The sequence below is a fragment of the Zonotrichia leucophrys genome, chromosome 5 (assembly GCF_028769735.1).
Source record: "Zonotrichia leucophrys gambelii isolate GWCS_2022_RI chromosome 5, RI_Zleu_2.0, whole genome shotgun sequence".
Classification (NCBI taxonomy): domain Eukaryota; kingdom Metazoa; phylum Chordata; class Aves; order Passeriformes; family Passerellidae; genus Zonotrichia; species Zonotrichia leucophrys.
Genome location: NC_088175.1, coordinates 52,654,470 through 52,674,653, shown reverse-complemented (window position 1 = coordinate 52,674,653; position 20,184 = coordinate 52,654,470). Strand labels below are relative to the sequence as shown.

The 20,184-nt window shown below is 36.6% G+C and overlaps 1 protein-coding gene across 1 annotated transcript in view; it reads right to left on the bottom strand.

Annotated features, from left to right (window-relative positions):
- ELP4 (elongator acetyltransferase complex subunit 4) overlaps positions 1-20,184 on the bottom strand; it is a 156,757-nt gene that overhangs the window by 78,115 nt on the left and 58,458 nt on the right. The window contains exons 8-9 of the mRNA XM_064715616.1: positions 4,934-5,042; positions 2,127-2,233 (exon numbers count right to left, since the gene is read on the bottom strand). Of these exons, the coding sequence (XP_064571686.1) occupies positions 2,127-2,233; positions 4,934-5,042 (216 nt within the window). The remainder of the gene's footprint in view (positions 1-2,126; positions 2,234-4,933; positions 5,043-20,184) is intronic.

The window sequence follows — 20,184 nt, the reverse complement described above, 5'->3', positions numbered from 1 at the left end:
TGCTTTTTGCTTCTGCCCCCAGAACCAGCGCTGACTGACTGCTGACACATCACATTCTAGCTGCAGAAACCCATTTCAGAAGACCTCATTCACATCCTTTCCTAATTCAGTTTTCCCTTGCTCCCATTTTCTTACCCCAGCCAGCCTCTCTGCTTTCCCTAACAGTATGAGGAAGAAAAACATATGTATTATGGATTAGCGAAACTTGTACAGGAAGATCACAGTAGGACAGTGATCTAACATGTTCAAAAAGGGAGAGTTTGTGTCAGTTCAGCTTACAGAAAGCATATCTCTAACAAAACCTGAAGTTATTCAAAAGGGGCTGCAGCTGAGCAGCGAAGGCAGAAATTACACAAGTGGGTCATCCACGCATGTCTGAGACAACAGGTTGTTCCAAGAGTTGCACTTCACTCCTGTTTCCAATGTCCCATGGCTAATTCAATTCTTTTTACAGAGCCTCCTGCTAAGGGTTTTCTTTCCTTCCAAATTACATTACAGATTAGAATCTCAAACGTGTCTGGAAGAGAAAATTGTATTCTGAGACGCCACCCAAATACCCTAACTCACAGCTATGACAAATGAGAATTTACTATGCTGTGAAATGAGGGTGCACGCCTCTCTACACCTCTGAAAACAGAGAGAACATTCGTATTTTAAAACCAAACACAGACTACCAAGGGTTTTGTTCCTACTGTACTGCTCAAAAGCAGTTGCTCAAATGCTTTAATACCTCACAACGCCTGGTCCCACTCGCTGCATTCTCTGGAAAGTGACAAACTTTCTAAAGGAATTGTCTTGGGGAAAAAAGCCCTCCTCCATGTGCTTGCCTTTAAGTGGCTTCTGAAGAGGATCCCTCTGGTTGAGAAACTTCTAGCACTCACGCAGAGATGACCTGCATGAAGAACTGGCTGCCTGATTAACTATTAACTACCTCTCAATAGGATTAGATAATTAAAGACATTGATGACCATTAATTAGGAGGAGGGCACCTTAATTTGTCACTTGATAGGGCCCTTTCAATGATTTATAGGTTAGGGCTACTTGCAATTGTGAAGGGGAGGGGGCAGTGAAGAGAGAGAACCCTGAAGTTACCTTATCAAGTGGCCAGCTAAAAAGGGCAGAGGGTCAAATAAGGGCCAAAGTGGTCACTTAAGGGTGAAGTCCCAAACACCAAAGCAGTGCCAAGCCACATTGACCAGCATTTGGTGATGGAGTAAAAAATATGCTAATTTATTGGTGGCAATTCTCCCTTTTTATGGTTTCAAGCAGTTAAGACAAGTGGCCTGCTTAAGAGCTTTTCATTTGAAAAGAGATTAAACAAAATGGTTTGTCAGGGATGCTTGGCTGTTTTATGTCTTTGTTAAAAAAAAAAAAAAATTTGCCCAGACTGTACCAATGACTATTGCATCACCCTGAAAGCCATCTTCCATCTCTAAGCATTACTTGGTTAATAAATACATCAGCTCTAATTGCTTAATAGTGCTATGTTCATTTGCTCTTTAGCAAGATTAAAATGAAATACATCTTTTGTATAACTGCCTTCTATCAGGACTGCCTGCATAAAGGTCACAGAAAAAAAGTTTAAATTTAGTAGGAAATTTACTTAAGGACATTAGTGTAAATGATACTGTGTTTAAAATGACATAAAAGAGCGAAAGGTGATTTCAGTAATGCAAAGAAAATGGTTTCTGAATACTGATAAGGACACTTATCCCCCATACCACACACAATTTTAGCCAACATTATACATTAAAATCCCTCTACTGGGGTAATAACATGTAGCTACTTTCCCACCCACTAACACAAGTAAGAGCAAGTCATTAACATTTAATTAAATATGCTCCTGACATCCTTAGAAACATGTCATGCTTTGTTATTGAAGGTTGTGGCCTACTTTCTATGTACATTTTAAACCAAAATAAAGTATTTATAGCGCAGCAAACGAGACATTTTTAATTAGGAGGCATATTACAGTATTTTATAAACCCCTTCCCAACAGCAAAGCCAGAACGAAATGAATTGACATCATCTGATGCATATTTTATGTATTTCAACAAAACGAAACATAAGAGATGGGATTAGCTCCACCTTTTGGGTTCTAAACAGCGAAACAAGGTTTCTCTTACCTCGATGGTGAACTGCTTCCTTTTTAATCTAAAAGCAAGGTCCTTGGTGTCTGACACATCACAGATCAAGCTATTGAGCCGAGGAATCTGATGTACATGAACCAAACCTTGTGGAAAGAAAGAGTAAAGGAGGGGGGGGGGAGAAAAAAAAAATAAAAAAAATTAAGGAAACGCTGTCATCCAGATGCATAAATTAGAGTCTTACAGCAGAATTCTGTATATTTACACACACTCATCCTCCCCTTTTTAAACTGGAGCTTACTACCAGGAGCAATGAAGCAAACGGCGCGATTATGCTCAAGTAATCAAGCAGAATAAGATAAACAGAAATCCTTGTGCGGGGAAAACTAATTGCACTTTGGTACAGGAGTACAGATGTAAAGAGCCATCTTAATACTTGTCAAAACTCCAGCCCGTTTGTGTGTGATTTCCCCTCGTATTTACAGTAAGCAAATATGGCTATCACCTTGCACGCTGCCCACGGCACCACGGAGTGATCTTTATTTTATTAAATGCACCAGTAAGCAGCCAGCAAAACAAGGCTTATGGGTTACTGAGAACCACCGAAGCTCTAATGAGATCTCCTTCCTTTCCTGCCCCGAAAACCACCTGAAAACAACAACAACAAAAAAAAAAAGTTTCTGGGGAAATCCCGGTTCAGGTGACGCTTTTTAATGATTTTTAACCCCCCAGAAGAAATAAATGTTGCTCCTGCAGGAGGTTTCTGGAGCTGCTCAGATGTTTTTAGCAGCGCTAGGTGCACTGCAAGCTCCGCGTTCTGTCAGCTGCAAGTCAGGCTGATTTTTTCTGACAAGGACGCTGGATGGTTTTTGTGCAGCCTAATATAGTCTCAGAACAACCTAAGGGGGATTTTCTACGTCTGAAAACCAGGAAAATTCTTCAGGGCTTCTCAATTACTGGCCTATATTTGTTATTCAGAAAGCCAGCGTCTAAATGGAAATACTGAACGTTTAGAAAAGGTACCTGACTTCAAAACGGCAGCTGTGAGAAAATCCCCAAACATTAAATCCCTTATTTCAAATAAGGCAAGTATTTTTTTCAGGCATTTATTTATTTTTTTTAAAGTTTCCTAAAATTGAAGCACTTTAAAAAGCAGCATTTTTTTCGGGCACTAATTACAAAAATTGTCAATAATATTAGAAAAGTGTTATTACAGTTTTAAACCTTCTATCCCTGCCTACTGTACAGTGAATTAGAAGTACTATTTTTTAGGTTTTTGAGTAAAAAATCTAATTATTACATATAGGAACAGCAGGTATAACACAGAGTTGCTTATATACAGTATCCCAAAAATTTTCATTTAGGGGTAAGCTATATAATTCTTTTGTTATTTTGTGGATTTTCAAACATTTAAATTTGCAGGCAGCTTAACAAAATGATTACGGTGCATTCATTAAATAATGCAATAACGTAATCAAACTTCTCTTGAATAATGTCAAAATCTTTCATCATCTGCAATAAATAAATACCTTAAAATATGTTCTTAGGCAAAAAGAATCTACCAAGTTAAAACCATTAGAAACACCTTTTTTCAGACTGTCAAATCAAGGTTGTGCAAATCTCAAAAGCTATGTACATTGGCACATAATTTGTATTAAATAGCACCAGAAATGGCTTAGCGTGCATTTTTAGAGGAAACCAGGAAATAAAAGCTAAAACAAACATTGTCCTAAAGGATCTCTTCAGTAATGAAAAAAGGAGTATTAAATTGACAGAATTATGCTAGCATAAACAAAGGCCATATCACGATTATACAGTTGGAAAAATAATTAGGCAAATTATTCCAGCTTTTGTTCACGGTTTCTTTTTCATTCACCTTTTTTTTCCCAGATAATGAAACGTGCACCACTTTCACAGTCAGAAAGATTTTTCTCTGATTTATTAATTACAGCTTGCATACACACAGTGGTGTCTCAACACCATCTTTGCTTTTTTTTTTCTGTGTACTCCATACATTCTGCTGGGGAAAACACTGCCACTGTCATGTGTTTACAGCAGATTTCAGATAAGCAGTTTACTTTCAGCTGAAGGTTTCCATGGAACTACAGTAATATCACAATAATAAGAGCTGTAATTTATGCACAGTGCTCTGGATTAGCTAAAACTGTTATCCACTGCTCTGGCTGTGCACAACTTCTAATATTATTTTTAAAATTTAAATAGTTCTGCTGCAACAGCTGACAAAATTCTTTGGGAAAGAAAATGCAAGATTAAGCACCATTACCCATTTTGAAGATAAAACACTCGAAAGCCTACATGACTTTTTACCAAAATCAGTTTCATATTTTACATTTCCTTAAAAGCGCAAGTGCTGTAACCTACAGCTGACAAAACAAAACCTTATTTTTCAGCACATAATTCGGCGTTTTGTTCACCTTACTAACTAAAATACATGTTTTCCCTTGTTCTCAATTTAAAACTTGGCAGATCAGAAAGTATTGATTTCATGACAAGTCCAGCTCGCTGGTCAGATGATTGCCAAGCCTGCCCTGCATGTGAATTCCCCAAAGCCTGCCTGGTGAGATGTACATCTGATTGAGCCATGCCTCAGTAATGCAGCTTGACAACATGCAAGGAGTTGCCATGTTTCCTTTGCAGCCTTAATGCACTTTGCTGGAAATTTCCCTAACTCAAGGCTGCTTAGGCAAGGGGAAACATTTAAGAGGTATAATTCCAAAATGAAACCAAACGCTGCTTTAGAGCAGATGCCCAATTGGAGGGCGAGCTGCTAAGCGCCCCAGAAACACCCAGGGCGGACTTTTTGCCTTGCTGAAGATGGAACTCACCGTGGTAATCCTTGTACAATGGATTGGTTTCTCTCTCAGAGCCAATAAATGATTCAAGACCAACCACCATATCTGACAAGTTTGTTACACGTTCCATAATTGCTTTATTCTGTAAGACATGGAAACAAAATACACATCCTACGTGATGAAAAAGGTAATTAATGTTCACAGAGCAAGCCTTGGTCTTCTCAGTGACAAACTGTGAGGGGAAAATAGGTCATCAATACATAGAAATTATGTTAGAAGGCTTTTTTTCTTAAAAAAAATAAATTAAAAGGCTTCAAGTATGTGTCTAAAGAAAACAAATATTTGACAAGGATAAACCATGAAAGGGCTAACTTAGCACTAAATTAACATTTCCCTAAATCTTCACAACAAGCATTTGCTCACATCAGCAATATCAACAAGCCATGTGTTAGGCTTATCTCTCATTGATTTCTGCTGTGAGTCTGATGCCCAGTTTTTGTTTGGGTTCTGAAAACCTTGGTTTTTAATACACTTAGGCACATCATCTCTAATACTTTGAGCAAGCAGAGCCCACACAATTATTCATTTTGGCTATCAGTGGAACATGGAAAACTCAATGCTGATTTCTCAGCACTTTTCCCTGTAAAAGTTTCTCTCTGCACAATATATGACTCTAAAGCTTCAATCAGCATTATCATTTCTCAATATATTTGTGATTTTTTACGTGCTGCCTTATGTCTTGTTCTACAATGTACTGTCACATGCCTTAAATAAGCTGTTTTCCACGTGGTTTTCTTTACTCAATTTTATATAGCAGAGAGAGACATTCAAAGGTCACAACAGAAATCTTCAGAGGTAAGTCAGAAAAAATGTTCTTAAATGCTTTGATGATGTTAGTATTTAATGAGGAAAAAAGAGAACCATTTCTGTGGTAAAAATCAAAATATTTCTTGAAGATAACAAATAGTTATCTTAATAGTTATAATACTTGTTCTTGGTGCTTGTAGGTGCTACATTTATCAAACCTTCAGGGGTATCAAGACTAATCATCTCAAAATACCCATTACAATTATAAGGAATTAGCTCTGCAGCCCCAGGTTCTAGTTTGGTATTTTTCATTGATTTTAAAGTATTTTGTACATTTTGCACTTCTTTCATGAACTATATGACTTCTGCTTATTCTGAAAGGTAAATTTAAATACTGATAAACTATTCCATAATAACAATTCATCAATTAGGAGCAGAGACACTAAAACATCCCCAGACACGTTAGAACAGTCCATGCATTGTAGTGACATTCAGGTTTATAAAAATGGTGATCAACTGCTCCCAAGAACCCACATTTCAATAACCATTATTTTCTAGCCGCAGAGAAGCTTACAGAGCAGACACCAAAGGCGAAAATCTCCTGCTCCTGTCAAAGAATAAACAGAATTCTGTTTCCTGACCTCCACGTGAAGTTGAGGTCTGCCTGGGACAGCCCAATCTGCTCAGGTTACCGGCCCTAAACCCACAGATCCCATGGCACCTTCACACCCCCTCCCTTCCCCACCTTCTGGGCCAGATGGCATCAAATCCTGGGCAGGGGGCTCTTTTCAAAGCCTCTTGTGCCCAGGCCAAGAGCATCCACCCCCGTGGAGCCAGGGAACTTCCATTTTACCCACAAATCTAGCCATGGAGGATGATAAAGCGCTGTCACCCTACAGAATTTCCTTTCTGAGGAATAACACAAGTGAGGTAAAAAGGACATTGCCCACACATCAATCCCCACACCTTGCTATTGTGAAGCTGGCTTGCAAATCATTTCCTCTTCTAGGAAGGGAGAGACAATATATTATATTTTAATGGAATCCTTATTCTATGGGGGCAATCACATAAAGATGGTATAAATGTAAATCTAAAGTAGTCAGTGACCTCTGTAACCCCACAGACCAGAAATGGCCATCTTTTGTCAGCTCTTCAGGAGGCTGCTGGATGCTATTTGTGTAAGTAAGAAGCAAAAAACTTTTATATAAATAAATAAACACTGATGATTGCTGGAAAGAAAGCTAAAGTCCTGATACAAAAACACCAAAACTTATCCTTTGAAAAAAACATTTGCTGTCTGCTGATGTTTTTGCTTGCCAGTTTTGATAACAATGGGTCACAAAAACTGTGGAAAGAAACCATCAGCAACATGCCCCCATCACTGACAGTCCTGCAAATCATAAGAATAGCATTCCCCTATTTGGTTTTAATTCAAAATTAAGATTCAAGTGAGGGACAGCACCTCAATATTTGCCTAACATGTTGGGTTTCAGCTCTTCCTCTGAAAGGGTTTGCTTTCTTAAATGGGGCTGTCTTTGCCCACGTTGATTTTGTTTTTGTTTTTGAAGTGTGTCAAAATATTCCCCTGGCTTAATGCAGTGTATCTTGGGAAATATTTTGCACAGTGGATGGCCACACCAAACAGACATTTGCTTATGTGGCATTGTTGCCATAGATCTGTATCTATCATGTATTTTCTAGTTTGCAGCGTTCAGCACATTAATGCCCGATCAAAGCTGACGTCAGCACACAGATAGTTGTGATGTATGGCACACTGACATAAAGACACAAATCATGTTGCCCCATCTGGGCTGGAAAATTTAACAGAGCTCCAGATCTTCCTCCAGCCCCATACAAATATACCTCCTGCTTCTGGCATAAACTTGGCAGCTCTGGAGGGGAGCCAGGACATGGTTAGGAGGGAAGCCAGGAATGGTGAGATTCAGGGAAAGAGTTTGTTGGCAGCTAGAAGAGGTATTGTTTTAAATTATACTAAAAATGAAAAAAAAAAACAAACCCGAAACAACCCAAAAAGCCAGCCTTGGAAAGTTTTCAGTCTTGCTAGATGTGCCACAGTTTTTATAAATTAGTTAGTTCAGCCAAAATATAATTATTCTAACAACATGGTAGCAATCCTGTTGTGCAGGCTGGGCTGGGCATCCATTCTGTATCTTACTTTGTGCTACTGTTTGAGACAGACATTTTCTTTTAAGTGCAAACTTGCAATATTTGGGTTCAACCAAAGTGTACTTTCAAAACATGTCAGGAAAATCCACGTAGTGAGCTGGCTCTGGAAATGGGAACTGCACACGTGCTCAGGCAGCTTTGGGCAAGGGCAATCATGGAAAAAGATTGCTTTGCCTTACTAATTTATTTTCAGAAGGTGCATAAGCTTTGAGTAATTATTTGTGCAATAATTTGATCAGTTGTTTTATATATTGTTTAAAAATATTTATTTACAACAAAAGCTGTTTAAAATGCCCCGTGTTCTGTGTTTGAGTACAAAGCATGGGACTCCACCAACAGAAATTCTGTATGCTCAAACTTCCACACTGAAATTAATATTGTGTGTTTCTACTGGATTGAGTTCTCAGTGCACCACAATTTTATCATTACTACTATTAATCAAATGAATCTTGGTTCATCTGGATTCCCTATTAGGGAAAAAATCTGTCTTTTCCCCTCTGCTTTAATTTCTAGCTCTCCTCTGATTCCCTGTCAAAATTTTTCCAACACCCAAAATCTGTCCTCTCATTTTGCCAGTTTCTAAAAAATTCAAAACCTCACAACATTTATGTAACAAAAATATTCAAATCCTCAGTGCTTGCACTGCATAAGTAAAGAAAAGTCAGGGAGTGGAAATTTTTCTTTGGACAGCCTGAACTTTTCTACATAATACATATAAAGAATCTCAAAATTTAAAAGGAAATAAGACACTCATGTTAAGGATCTACAATAAGATAGAACTACCACCTATATAAATATATATAATATATATATAAATATATATATAAACCTTTTTTTGCATATATTTGCATTTTTATTCTGATTAGTACATGAACATAATTTTAATATGGACTTACACACTGCATTGAAAAGAAGGTATTTTAAGAGCACATCTCTTTTCAGAGAGACATTAGGCCTATATTTTGGTAGAGGGCTACTTCTGTATCTTTACATTCTGGTAATATAATCCCCTCATTGATTTTATTTTAAATAATTTAATTAAGAATTAACACATTGAATCCTACTTCAATTTCATCACCTAAACCACTAATTACAAATATTGTTTGTACTGGGACAAAACCCAGTTTCAGTGTTTTGTATGACAGCAAAGAGGAATTCAGACAGTTCTCCCAAGTCCAGGTAAAATTTTAATTTGAGGCAACAATCTCTGTTGTTACCAACAGGTGAATACAGAAATCCTAACACTTCATGTGAAAGGAGGTCTCAATAATAAACACCAAGCAAGTTCATGCCAAATAATATGAATCTTGTGAAATTAAAGCAAATTTTGGTGTGTGAAGTGTCAAGAAAAGCTAAAAAATTGGTTGGGTTTTTTTTTTTTTTAATTCTGCTATATTCTGTAGCATAAAACTGAAATAAGCTTAGCACCATAATAGAGACAGGCAAATTGAACTAAAAAGAAACAATGGTTGGATATTCAATACATGATATAATCCTTGAGATTTTTGACAGATTATCACACAATGATGCAGTAATGACTTCACAATACACAAATATTTACCACTTGTCATTACTACTTCATCTCCAAAGGATTTTACATTGGAAATATAAATTATTAAGAAACGTGGCTTAAATACTTATGACTATTTTTTAATAATTATTACTCAAGAAAAATTCAGAATTACCCGTACATCATCTTTTGTAAAGAAGTTAGGTAATGGCCCCTTGTATTACTTTTATAGAGAGATCCAGCTTGTGTACTTATTCTGATTATTATTCACAAATAATAATAGGACATTATTATAGCAGGATTCAAAGTATTAATGTATTATTATTATTCAAAAATACCCAAAATGAATTATTAACAACTGCTCTGCCAAAAAGTGTTACTTGATAATTATTAAAGGCTGTAAAGTATAAAATTCTACACATCTTCCAACTCCAAAGTGATTAGGTGTGTTTGCACACAGTAAATTTCCTAACTGAATGTTGAATTTTCGATCTAAAATGAATGTACACTCAGGCCATGGGAATATAAAATGACCATTAACAAATTTTGGTGTGCAGAAATCTGTACCAATCTCACAAAAAAACTGAACACAAGTGCCACGTCTTTGGTGGAAGACTCAAGAAATAAACTTAGAGGATTTGCTGCAAAGTACAATGCCTTCAGTGATGAGAAATCCACACCTGGGGATTCCTCTTTTACCTTTGAAGAACCTTACTGACTATCATAAAACTTAGGTATAATATCCTGTATGGATGAAACAAGAGAAAAACTGATTTTGGTTGACTTGTTTAGAGGTAAAATAACATTAATGTATAATATGATAATTATAAAATCTATTTATAGATATATTTATATATAAAGATTGTATATATTATGTATCTATTATTATATATAGTAATGGATAATAGACAATTATAATATATACATTATGTATATATAGAATATATATATTAATACATAATATTGTCATAGCTAAATAACATAGCTAGTTACATCAGCTAATTTAAAGCAGTAAAGAACATATTTGAAAAATTTTATACAATTTGCAGAAGCAAAGAAAGGACAAGTAGTGAAGACAAGAGCAGGCAATTAGATGCAACATATTTATAAAAATGGGAAGAGAGTAACAAAGCATCTGTTGGTCAATATGTTACACAACAAATTAATTCCAGATTTTGGTTGTTCTCTTAAGGTTGCTTTTAATAACTTTGCCCTGATAGTTGCCTGTGCTGTGGGAACTCTGCAGTGTTTTTTGCATATTACCATAAAATGTCAGATGAAGGTGGGTGACACTGTACACAGTTAATTTTGATAGTTTTTCAGGAAGAATAATGAGCCAGGAAATAAAAAGTAAATATCACACATTTAAAAAGAAAAAAAAAACCCAAAAAAAAAAAACCACAAAAAAACAAAACAAAAAAAAAAACCAAAAACCAAACTTTGGATCTTCATTGAAGATGGACTTGTGCATTACTTGAGCTATGAAAGCATCTCAGGCCAGCAAACCCTGGCACCTTACAAAATCAGAAGTTTGTCTATTCTGCCACTGAAGGGCAGACCTAAAGGCTGAAAGCAGTGAAATGAGAGCTCACTAAACAGAGATAAATCAAGCAAGTCAATAACAGTTGCTGCTGCTGCAGCCTAAAAAAGATGGACCAAGCCTAGCAGCTTAAATCAAACGTTCCATCTGTTGATCTCCAAGTGCTTCACAAAAGACAGGCAAGGGCTGCACTCCTCCCTTACAGGTCAGGAACAAGCACAGAGGTGTGGTGTGAGCTGGCCAAAGGCAAAAAGGCAGCCAGGAGTGAGCTGGGGTCCCAGCTCAGCCTCCCACTGCAGCTGAGGCTTGCTCCAGGAGGCACATCCTTGGATTTGGGCTAAAACATGCTGAAGATGGTGTGGGAGTGGGAGCCCAGAAAGCTGAAAATCCTGTTATTGTGTGACTCAAAGAGGTGACAGATGTGCAGTGTGCTAAAGGGTGACACTTTGTGAGCTGAGCCCTGCCCAGTGCTTTTCTCCTCTCCTCTCTTTCCTCAGCATTCTGTGACTGGAAGCACAGGCTGCAGGTGACTCTGAGTGCTGCTGGGGCACCTTGCATTTATTTGGAGATGAAATAAATCTGGTTGAGCCCTCTTTCCATGCAGGAAAGGAAGAAATTGGTACAAGAAGAAAGAAATCAGTACAAGATGTGGGCTAAGGTGAGCCCAGCACCTCCCCTGAGCATTATCTGGTTTTCACTAATCAGATTGTCTCACTGTTGTAAAAGCATATAATTAGAAATCTATAGGTTACCTCTGGTCTTCAAGCATTGTAAAAATGAGCTGATCATTTGAGCAGATTCCTCTAGAAAACTGAACACAGAAAATATGCCATGCTACAAGTTGGTCATAGGGCAGTATAAAACAGAGATGCAAAAGCAGTCTGAAGAGTGAGTCATGTAACAAAAGAGCCACAACAAAACTGCCAAAATTACATATTTGAAACCAACTGCCTTAACTAAAATCCTACGACTCCATTGGGAGTCATTCATTATAAGAAAAAGGTTCAGGAGTTCCTTTTGTTGCCATTTTGCCTGAAAAAAATAAAAGTCATTGCAGTTTTCTTACCAATTTGGAAAGGCTAACACTCACTGCAACTTTAATTCTTTAAACAGCGAATCTCATTTTATTCCCGGGTGCCCCAAAAGAACCTGCACTATTATTTCAATTACCAGCACACAAGCATCAAAAGGAACACCTAACTGGTGTTGATAACCAAGTGGCAAGACTCTGCAATACAAAAACCACTTAAAAAACTAATCCCTTATCCAGTACAAAATTATAGGCTGTCATCAGGAGCAGGCTGGCAGAGCCGGGTCCAGATGGGGAACTGGCTGGGCAATAAGGAGAGGCAGGGTGGAAATGATGGGTGGGCTGGAAAGGAAGGGGACCCAAGCAAAGACATGACTGCTCCCTCTGCTGGCAAGGGCCTCCCTGCTTTAATTTTTAACTAATGAGTAGGCATTTCTTTAATTATTTAGGGTCTAGCCGATAAATAATGCAGAGCGCTCCTTCCTCAGTCTGTTGCTGTGTGCTTGCACATTTTTGAACTTATGGTGCCCTATTTCACTAGAATAATTTGCCACGGAATTAAGGCTCAGATGGATGTCTAATGGAGGGTTCCAGGCTTTTATATTTTAATTCTTCGTAAAATGAAAAGCAAGATTAGGCTATTTAACCTTCCAAATATTGTATTTTACAATGTATGCTCATTTCATATTTAATTTACACATTTCACAATATTACCACAAATTGCTTGTCATATCTAACTCTAACAAGGACTCCTTTATGCAGCAGTAAGATGCTATAAAATTAAACATTCTGCAATACAAACATACTAAATGACACATCATACCAAAAATGTATCTCTCTTCCATGAACAAAATCCATGACCGGTGAATTCAGCGACAATGTTCATATTAAAACTGAATTAAAAGATGAAGATAAGCCATTCACTGCTTGATTTGTGATAGAAATTAATAGCTGCAGCAAGAACATTTAGAAAAAAATCTGTTCTAAGATTTTGGCCTCCAACCAGCAGCTCCCAGAACAGGAGGGATCAGCTTTTTTTGCCCACTGTTCTCATCTGAATCCTGGCTGCAAAGCCACTCCAGCTCCCAGCTTTCCAGAAGGCTCCATCCCAGGAATCCTCGCCTGCCATTTGGTTTGCTGATTTTAATCTCCCAGGACTTTCTTACAGTGGCTCCACTATGCTGAACTGGCACTTGCTCCTAGAAGTGAGTTATTATTAAACTTGTAGGTCAATTGTGGCACTAACAACTCTTTGGAAGCTTTCAGCCACGGTGTACAATTTGCTGGTCTAATTAAATATTAATTCTAAGTGTTACATTCTGTGGCTAAGAGCTTTTATTTTCCATCATCAGTCTGGAAGAGAAAGAGGTTACAAGGCTAATTTAATTTTTTTTTCTTCCTCCTAGCATTAAAGCTTAACTACACAGGCACAAAAACATCATTAAAGATGCAGTATTCCTTTTTATTATGATTATATTCTAATTAATAGAGAATGTCTAAACAAAAAGAGGTAGAGCTGGATTCCAAAATTTCAGGATTTTTAAACAACACCAAAAGTTCCCATCAAAATGTTCCTAAGCACACGTTGCACAGGAGCTCAATATTTGCTTCTGTGAAAATCACTTAAGATGGAAATCTTAATGGAAATCAGATGGCCACATGCAAGGATTTAAATGTAAAATAGTTTTACACAAAATTTTTCTTCTTTGTTCTGATTTTGAAACAGAACATATAAACCCTATATTTAAGGCTAGTCACAGGGCTTTTTCTTTTATTTATTTTTTTTCCTAGAGCCTGAACTTAAGAAAAAAAAACAACAAACCCCAAAAAAAAAGCTTTGGGAAAAAAAATTACTACATTGCATTTTCTAAAAGAATGACTTGCTTAAAGCAATAACTCCTTTGCCCTGTATTATTTGAAGTCACTCTTTTAATCTTTACTTATCAGTGTCAAAATGAGCTCAATAGAGGAGCCTCCTCCCTTCTGCTTCCATAACAGTTGTGTCCATGTCTGGACACTGGGCATTATATTAACTGCTTAGTCCAGTAGCCAAAAGATTCCATATGCTTGAACAGATGACTATCTCCATACTGTGATGGGATATTTAACTGTTTAGCTCTGCTGCTGTTGTTCAAAGACTTGCTTCTAAATCTCACCTGATTTCCAAAGGCGGATTTTCACTTTATGCACCTAAAATGTGAAATAAAATTGCCACCTTGCATGTGCTCCTGCGCTGCTCCAGTTTAATGTGTGCAGTTTGGGAAAGAGGTTTTTTTTAATTAAAGAGAGATGGGGAGGATGTGTATATAGTGTCCTTCTGAAAAGTAAAATTTATTAAAATGACAAGGCTGTTTGAGGCATGTCACTTCAACAGAGAGCATGACTATTCACCCTAATATAGTTAATTTGGTTCACAGACAGCTAATATGTGGGGACAAAAACATGCTTCAGTTGTATATTGTATTTGTTTTTGAAATGGGTAGTTGTTACCAAATCAGAAGTGGTAGTGATAGAACACAGCTTGTTGGCAGGCAAAATCTGATTCTATGAAACCACATAATACTTTATTTATTTCTTCTACAGCATGGTTAGCAAATACCATCAGCAATAAGAGAAATGAAAAAAAAATACTGTTTCCCAAATTAAATTTTGAATAGGATACTTACTTGAGCTTCCTAGTCAGTCAGAATTTTAAAGATGGTTTTATGAATGTTTAAAACCAAAATACTCATCCCTAAAACTATGTGGATAACCCAAAATACCTGTCATAAACTTACAATATTTCTACAGCTGTTAAAATCTATGTCTCACATACAACAAAAAGCAACATACAACATTAAAAAAACAAGTAAAAAAAAAACCCAGAAAAATATTAATACCATTTCATCTTCATGGTTTCTATTTTGCAGAGAAATTTGAAAGCTTCCTTAGTTATGATATAAAACCCACATGATGTTGGATCTCAATACAAATCTTTGTGCAGCTACCTCATCAAATGCATTTGGAGGTTATTCAGCACTTTGCACCAGAGAACTCTCAGGAGTGAGAGCTCTAAGGTAGGAAATCACTCTTAGTTCTTGTCATAGGAATAAAGATTTCAAACTGTGAGAAATTCACCAGCTATAGGAGCTCACATCTTATAATCCTATATTAGCAATGGTTCTTGACTTGGAGTTTAGCTGCTAAATCACTCAGTGTGAACACAAAAGGCTTGGGATGGGAAAAGGTTTGTTTCTGAATTTTTCTACACTGAAACCATCAGTAACTCCTGCACTTGGGTGAATTCAAAACATTAATATTGTAGGAAATTAATTTTTTAAGCCACTGGATGAAATAATGAAAATACCTTGCTAAACAGAACAGCAGACTCTGAGGACAGGCTCTGTAAGAAGAGTTATTCATACTGACTTTTCATTAGTCAATTAATTTCCCTTGGTACATGCTGACTAATATGGTTTTTAGTCCTTAGCAGTAATACCAGCTTTGAGTTCAAAATAAAGGATGGCTTTAACAAGTGCTCTGCTTTCCCCATTGAATATAATAATCCACTCAAAAAAAATCTACTACTACTTAAGAGATAGAAAATTGGGAAGGACAGGAATAGAATTAAAAAACATTCTTTAGTATTTTGAGGGAAAGATCTACTCGGATTTACCAAAGATTTCTAGCAATTAAAGAAAAAAAAATACAATGGGAAAATACTTTAAATTCTAATTTAGGACTTTTCCATTACAGACCAGTGACATTCAAGTCCTTTCATTCACACAACTGCACAATAATTCTTTTTCTAAATTTAGGTATTTAAATGCACTGATTATCAAAACACAGAAAAAGAATTCTTACTTGCTTTTATAATATTCCTTAAACTTGGAAATTGTAACAACAAATGAAATGCTTCTTCAATCTGCCCTCCTTGATCAATGCTAGATTTTAAAAATGGAAGTAATTTTCCCTTTTCAAATGTACCATATGATTTCTCAGGCACAATGCATTTTCAAGAAGCAGTAGGAAGACTTGAAAAATAACCTTCCATCAACTATTTTAATCACACTTGTAAGTAGCTCAATATTTATTACCTGACAGACAGTGTAAGATAAGAGGATGTTCAATCGGTAGAAAATATCAATCAAGTAAAAACTTGTCACATATCACCTGAATAAAATTCATATTTGGATAAGGTTTTTATGTCATTTTCTTGAAACCCTCTTCCAGAATAGTGTATTCCTATTTTTGTTCTTGAGAAAAGAGAATTTTCTTTGTTGTTCATGCACTGTTTGCCCTAGAAGTTCCATCAATAAAACCCCCAAAATCTGTGTGCTTTAGTGGACTACAATTTTTTTCCAGTTACTCTGGAAAAACTCCACACCAACAGACTTTTTTTTTGCAAACTTGTGTCTTTTACCAAAATACAGCCTTACAGGACATTATGAACTGTCCCATCAGGCTGGATTAATGAGCACTGTCTTTGGATAAATGCAATTCCAAGTTATTAAATCTAAGACAATGGATTGCTGGAATAATGCAAGAGCCACATTGGTGCATTTCTATCACAGAGGGAAAAAACATCAAGAACAAAATCACTATTTAATGCTCTGCAATCACTGAAGAGTCAAACCAGAAATGAGAATTTAGGAAAAGTGAACCAACATAACAGCATTACTGTTTATCAAAAAGGTAAGTGACTGTTTAGAAACAGATTAAGAAGGCAGCATGAGAGAAACTGCAAACCAGAATACAGAAAATATTAAACAGGGAGGATCATCTTAATGTTTCACCAGCCAGAAAAAAAGGATAATATATGAAAGGTAAAGGCAAAATTAAACTTTCTGAAAAACAAAGAAACCAAGTAGAGTCAATTTTTGAACTCCCTGTCACATACAACATGCAAAGTATTTGGCAAAATACAGGAAACAAAACAATTTAAAAAATAATATATATGCATATATTCATATCATCTCATATAATATAAAACCAGAATTAGTCTGGGCTGAAAAGAATTTGCCCTTGTCAAAAATCAGTACCACCAATTGTTTTATTTCTTCTTCATTGGAGTAACTAGTACTGGAGATTGACAGAGACAAGGTAAATTATGTCACTACCAAAAATATACTTGTTCATTGCAAAGCAGGTAAAGACAAAGCTATTTTTTTGTATCCAGACAAAACTTTGATTAAATGTGGTTTTGAACTTACACGTCCTTCACGAGAATTATGCGTGCAAAGAATTTACAGGGAGGACACCCAATTAATTTAGTTAGGGGTGTAACTACAACCTAGGAAGAAAAGGAACTATTAGAGTAGTACTAGAGTGGTTCAGGGAAAAAAAATCAGGGAATTTACTACATCTTCAGGAAAGCAGTGTGAATTCTCTGCTGAAAGGAATTTGCCCCTGTCAAAAAATCAGTACCACCAATTGCTTTTTTTCTTCTTCATTGGAGTAACTAGTACTGGAGATTGACAGAGACAAGGTAAATTATGTCACTACCAAAAATGTACCTCTTCATGACAAAGCAGGTAAACACAAAGCTATGTTTTTGTATCTGCCATCCAGACAAAACTTTGAATGCGATTTTGAGCAAAATCACTTAAATGTGATTTTGAACTTACACGTCCTTCAGGAGCATTACGCGTGCGAAGAAGTTACATGGAGGACACCCAATTAATTTAGTTAGGGGCGTAACTACAACCTGGGAAACAGAGGAACTATTAGAGTAGTACTAGAGTGGTTCAGGGAAAAAAAAAATCAGGGAATTTACTACAGCTTCAGGAAAGCAGTGTGAATTCTCTGCTGAAAGGAATTTGCCCCTGTCAAAAATCAGTAACACCAATTGCTTTATTTCTTCTTCACTGGAGTAACTAGTATTGGAGATTGACAGAGACAAAGTATGTCACTACCAAAAATATACTTCCTCATGACAAAGCAGGTAAAGACAAAGCTATGTTTTTGTATCTGCCATCCAGACAAAACTTTGAATGTGATTTTGAACAAATCATTAAAGTGATTTTGAACTTACACGTCCTTCACGAGAATTTCGCGTGCGAAGAATTTACATGGAGGACAACCAATTAATTTAGTTAGGGGCGTAACTACAACCTGGGAAGCAGAGGAACTAGAGTGAGTTAGTTATTAGAGTAGTACTAGAGTGGTTCAGGGAAAAAAAATCAGGGAATTTATTACATCTTCAGGAAGCAGTGTGAATTCTCTGCGTGGTCAGTGCACTGACTCGACGATTCGACAGATAAAGCACGTGCTAGAGCTGGCTGATGGAATTAAACATAGATACACTTGGAAATAAAGGAGAAAGCTCCCTGTGCTGGGAGAAGGGGTGTTTTCCTGCGTGTGTGAGTGCAGCAGAGAGGAGAGGAGCCGCGCAGAGGGAAGGGGAGCAGCTGCTGGGAGCACCAGGCAGCCGCGCACATGGTGGGCAGCATCCCCAATTATCGGTGCCAGCGAGGCCGCACACGCTCCCAGGGGCTGCTGGCAGGCTGCTTGGAGAGGCCAGCACTGTGCTCACTGCAGGGCTCTGGGAACTCACTGCTCTGGGCACCAACTTCCACGGTTTCAAAAAAAAAAAATTAATTTTAATGCTTGTTGGGATTTTAGCTGACTAGAGATTGGAAAAGTACAAGGTTGTGGCTAATTTTGAGTTTTGCACTTGCAAGATAGCGTGACTTTGGACTTAGCTGTAGTGTGATAATAAATAGTGGAGGAGACACGAGAAAAGAGAGATGTAACTTTTAAGGAATGGGGAAGAGCTGATGTTGTGGTGTGGCCAATGGACAGTGTAAATTACAGAATATTCATGAGCTTATTGCTCGCTGTAGAAGTGTCTGATGCTCTCTTCAATAAATGGAACTTGCTGATGACTCATGTTGAGCCCCGAGTTTTCCCTGCACCCGACAAACAACTCATTCTGCAACAAATGCCCTTGTTCGTTTAAAACATCTAGGCAAAGATTCTGCACATTCATTTTTTTTTTAATTCAGGATTTTCCAGCACTTACTGCTAAAATTTAAAACTCAGTTATTTAAAAAATGAGGTATAATTTTAATTCTAACACCCTGGAATTTATATATTTTCTTTTTTCTTCATGCACTGTTCGCCCTAGAAGTTTCATCAATATAATCAACTTCTCAAGTAAGTTTGAAGCAACCTTTAGTTTCTATCTTAGAGACACTTCTGTACTTCTCTAAAACACAAACATTCTTTTTATTGGCATGGTACATAAAGAAGACCACGATGGAAATATATCCCAATTATGGACAGGCAATTCCAGTGTGTAAGAAGCAGGATCATAGTTTTTACATTCACAAATTCTATTTCTTGCATTAAATTTAACTGCCTCTCTTTCTGAAGGCAGACTGCCAGCTAATATTTAAAAATAATAATTAAGGAGGTAGAGGTATGTACTGCAAGAGAAATATTCACACACTATTGACTACAACGGTAAAACTAGAAAATCAACCTTCTTTATTTTTGAAGGATTAATTGCATTGCATTTATCATTAATTGCATTTAAATAAATAACATTTGCAGGTATTCAAAGACCTTTAACAAATGCAGTACGTGTGAGTCATGTACCTACCTAAGCCAGGATTTCATCTATTGATAAACTCACCTAGCATGAAAATATTTTGCATAATATGAGGTTTTACCCAGTACTTTTTTACTAGGATCAAATCAAATATACAAAATTATAGGCTCTCTGTTCATTGTGAATAATAACGTTTTTGCTTTTGTAAGTTACACTCACAGAACAAAAGACTATCTACATTTTTCCTTTTGCTAAAAAAGTTTACTTTCGGAAGATATATTGAAGTCTCTGTATGCTATCAGGAACAATGCTGTTAATTGCTTCTGATTTTGCAGTTGGGAAAATAACTCATCCCATAACTGGCTTGCTCCTAGTCCCAGCATAAGAGGATATTAGAATTATGGAGCAAATCTACACCCTTAAAAACAAGATCAGATATCACTATAATGAGCACTTTAGATAAAGACAGAGAACTGAAAAGCCTCGTATTGATACTCCAAAAAGCATTTTGAAAGCATTTTTGAAAGCACGTAACATCGTTGTAAAAATGATCAAAAAAGAGATTATTATAGATATTTACTTTTTTACAGTTTCTGAAATTTTGACAATTTTTTAAAAAAGGAATAAGACCATTTGGCATAACTGTTCCTAAAATTCATAATTGGGCAAGATTTTT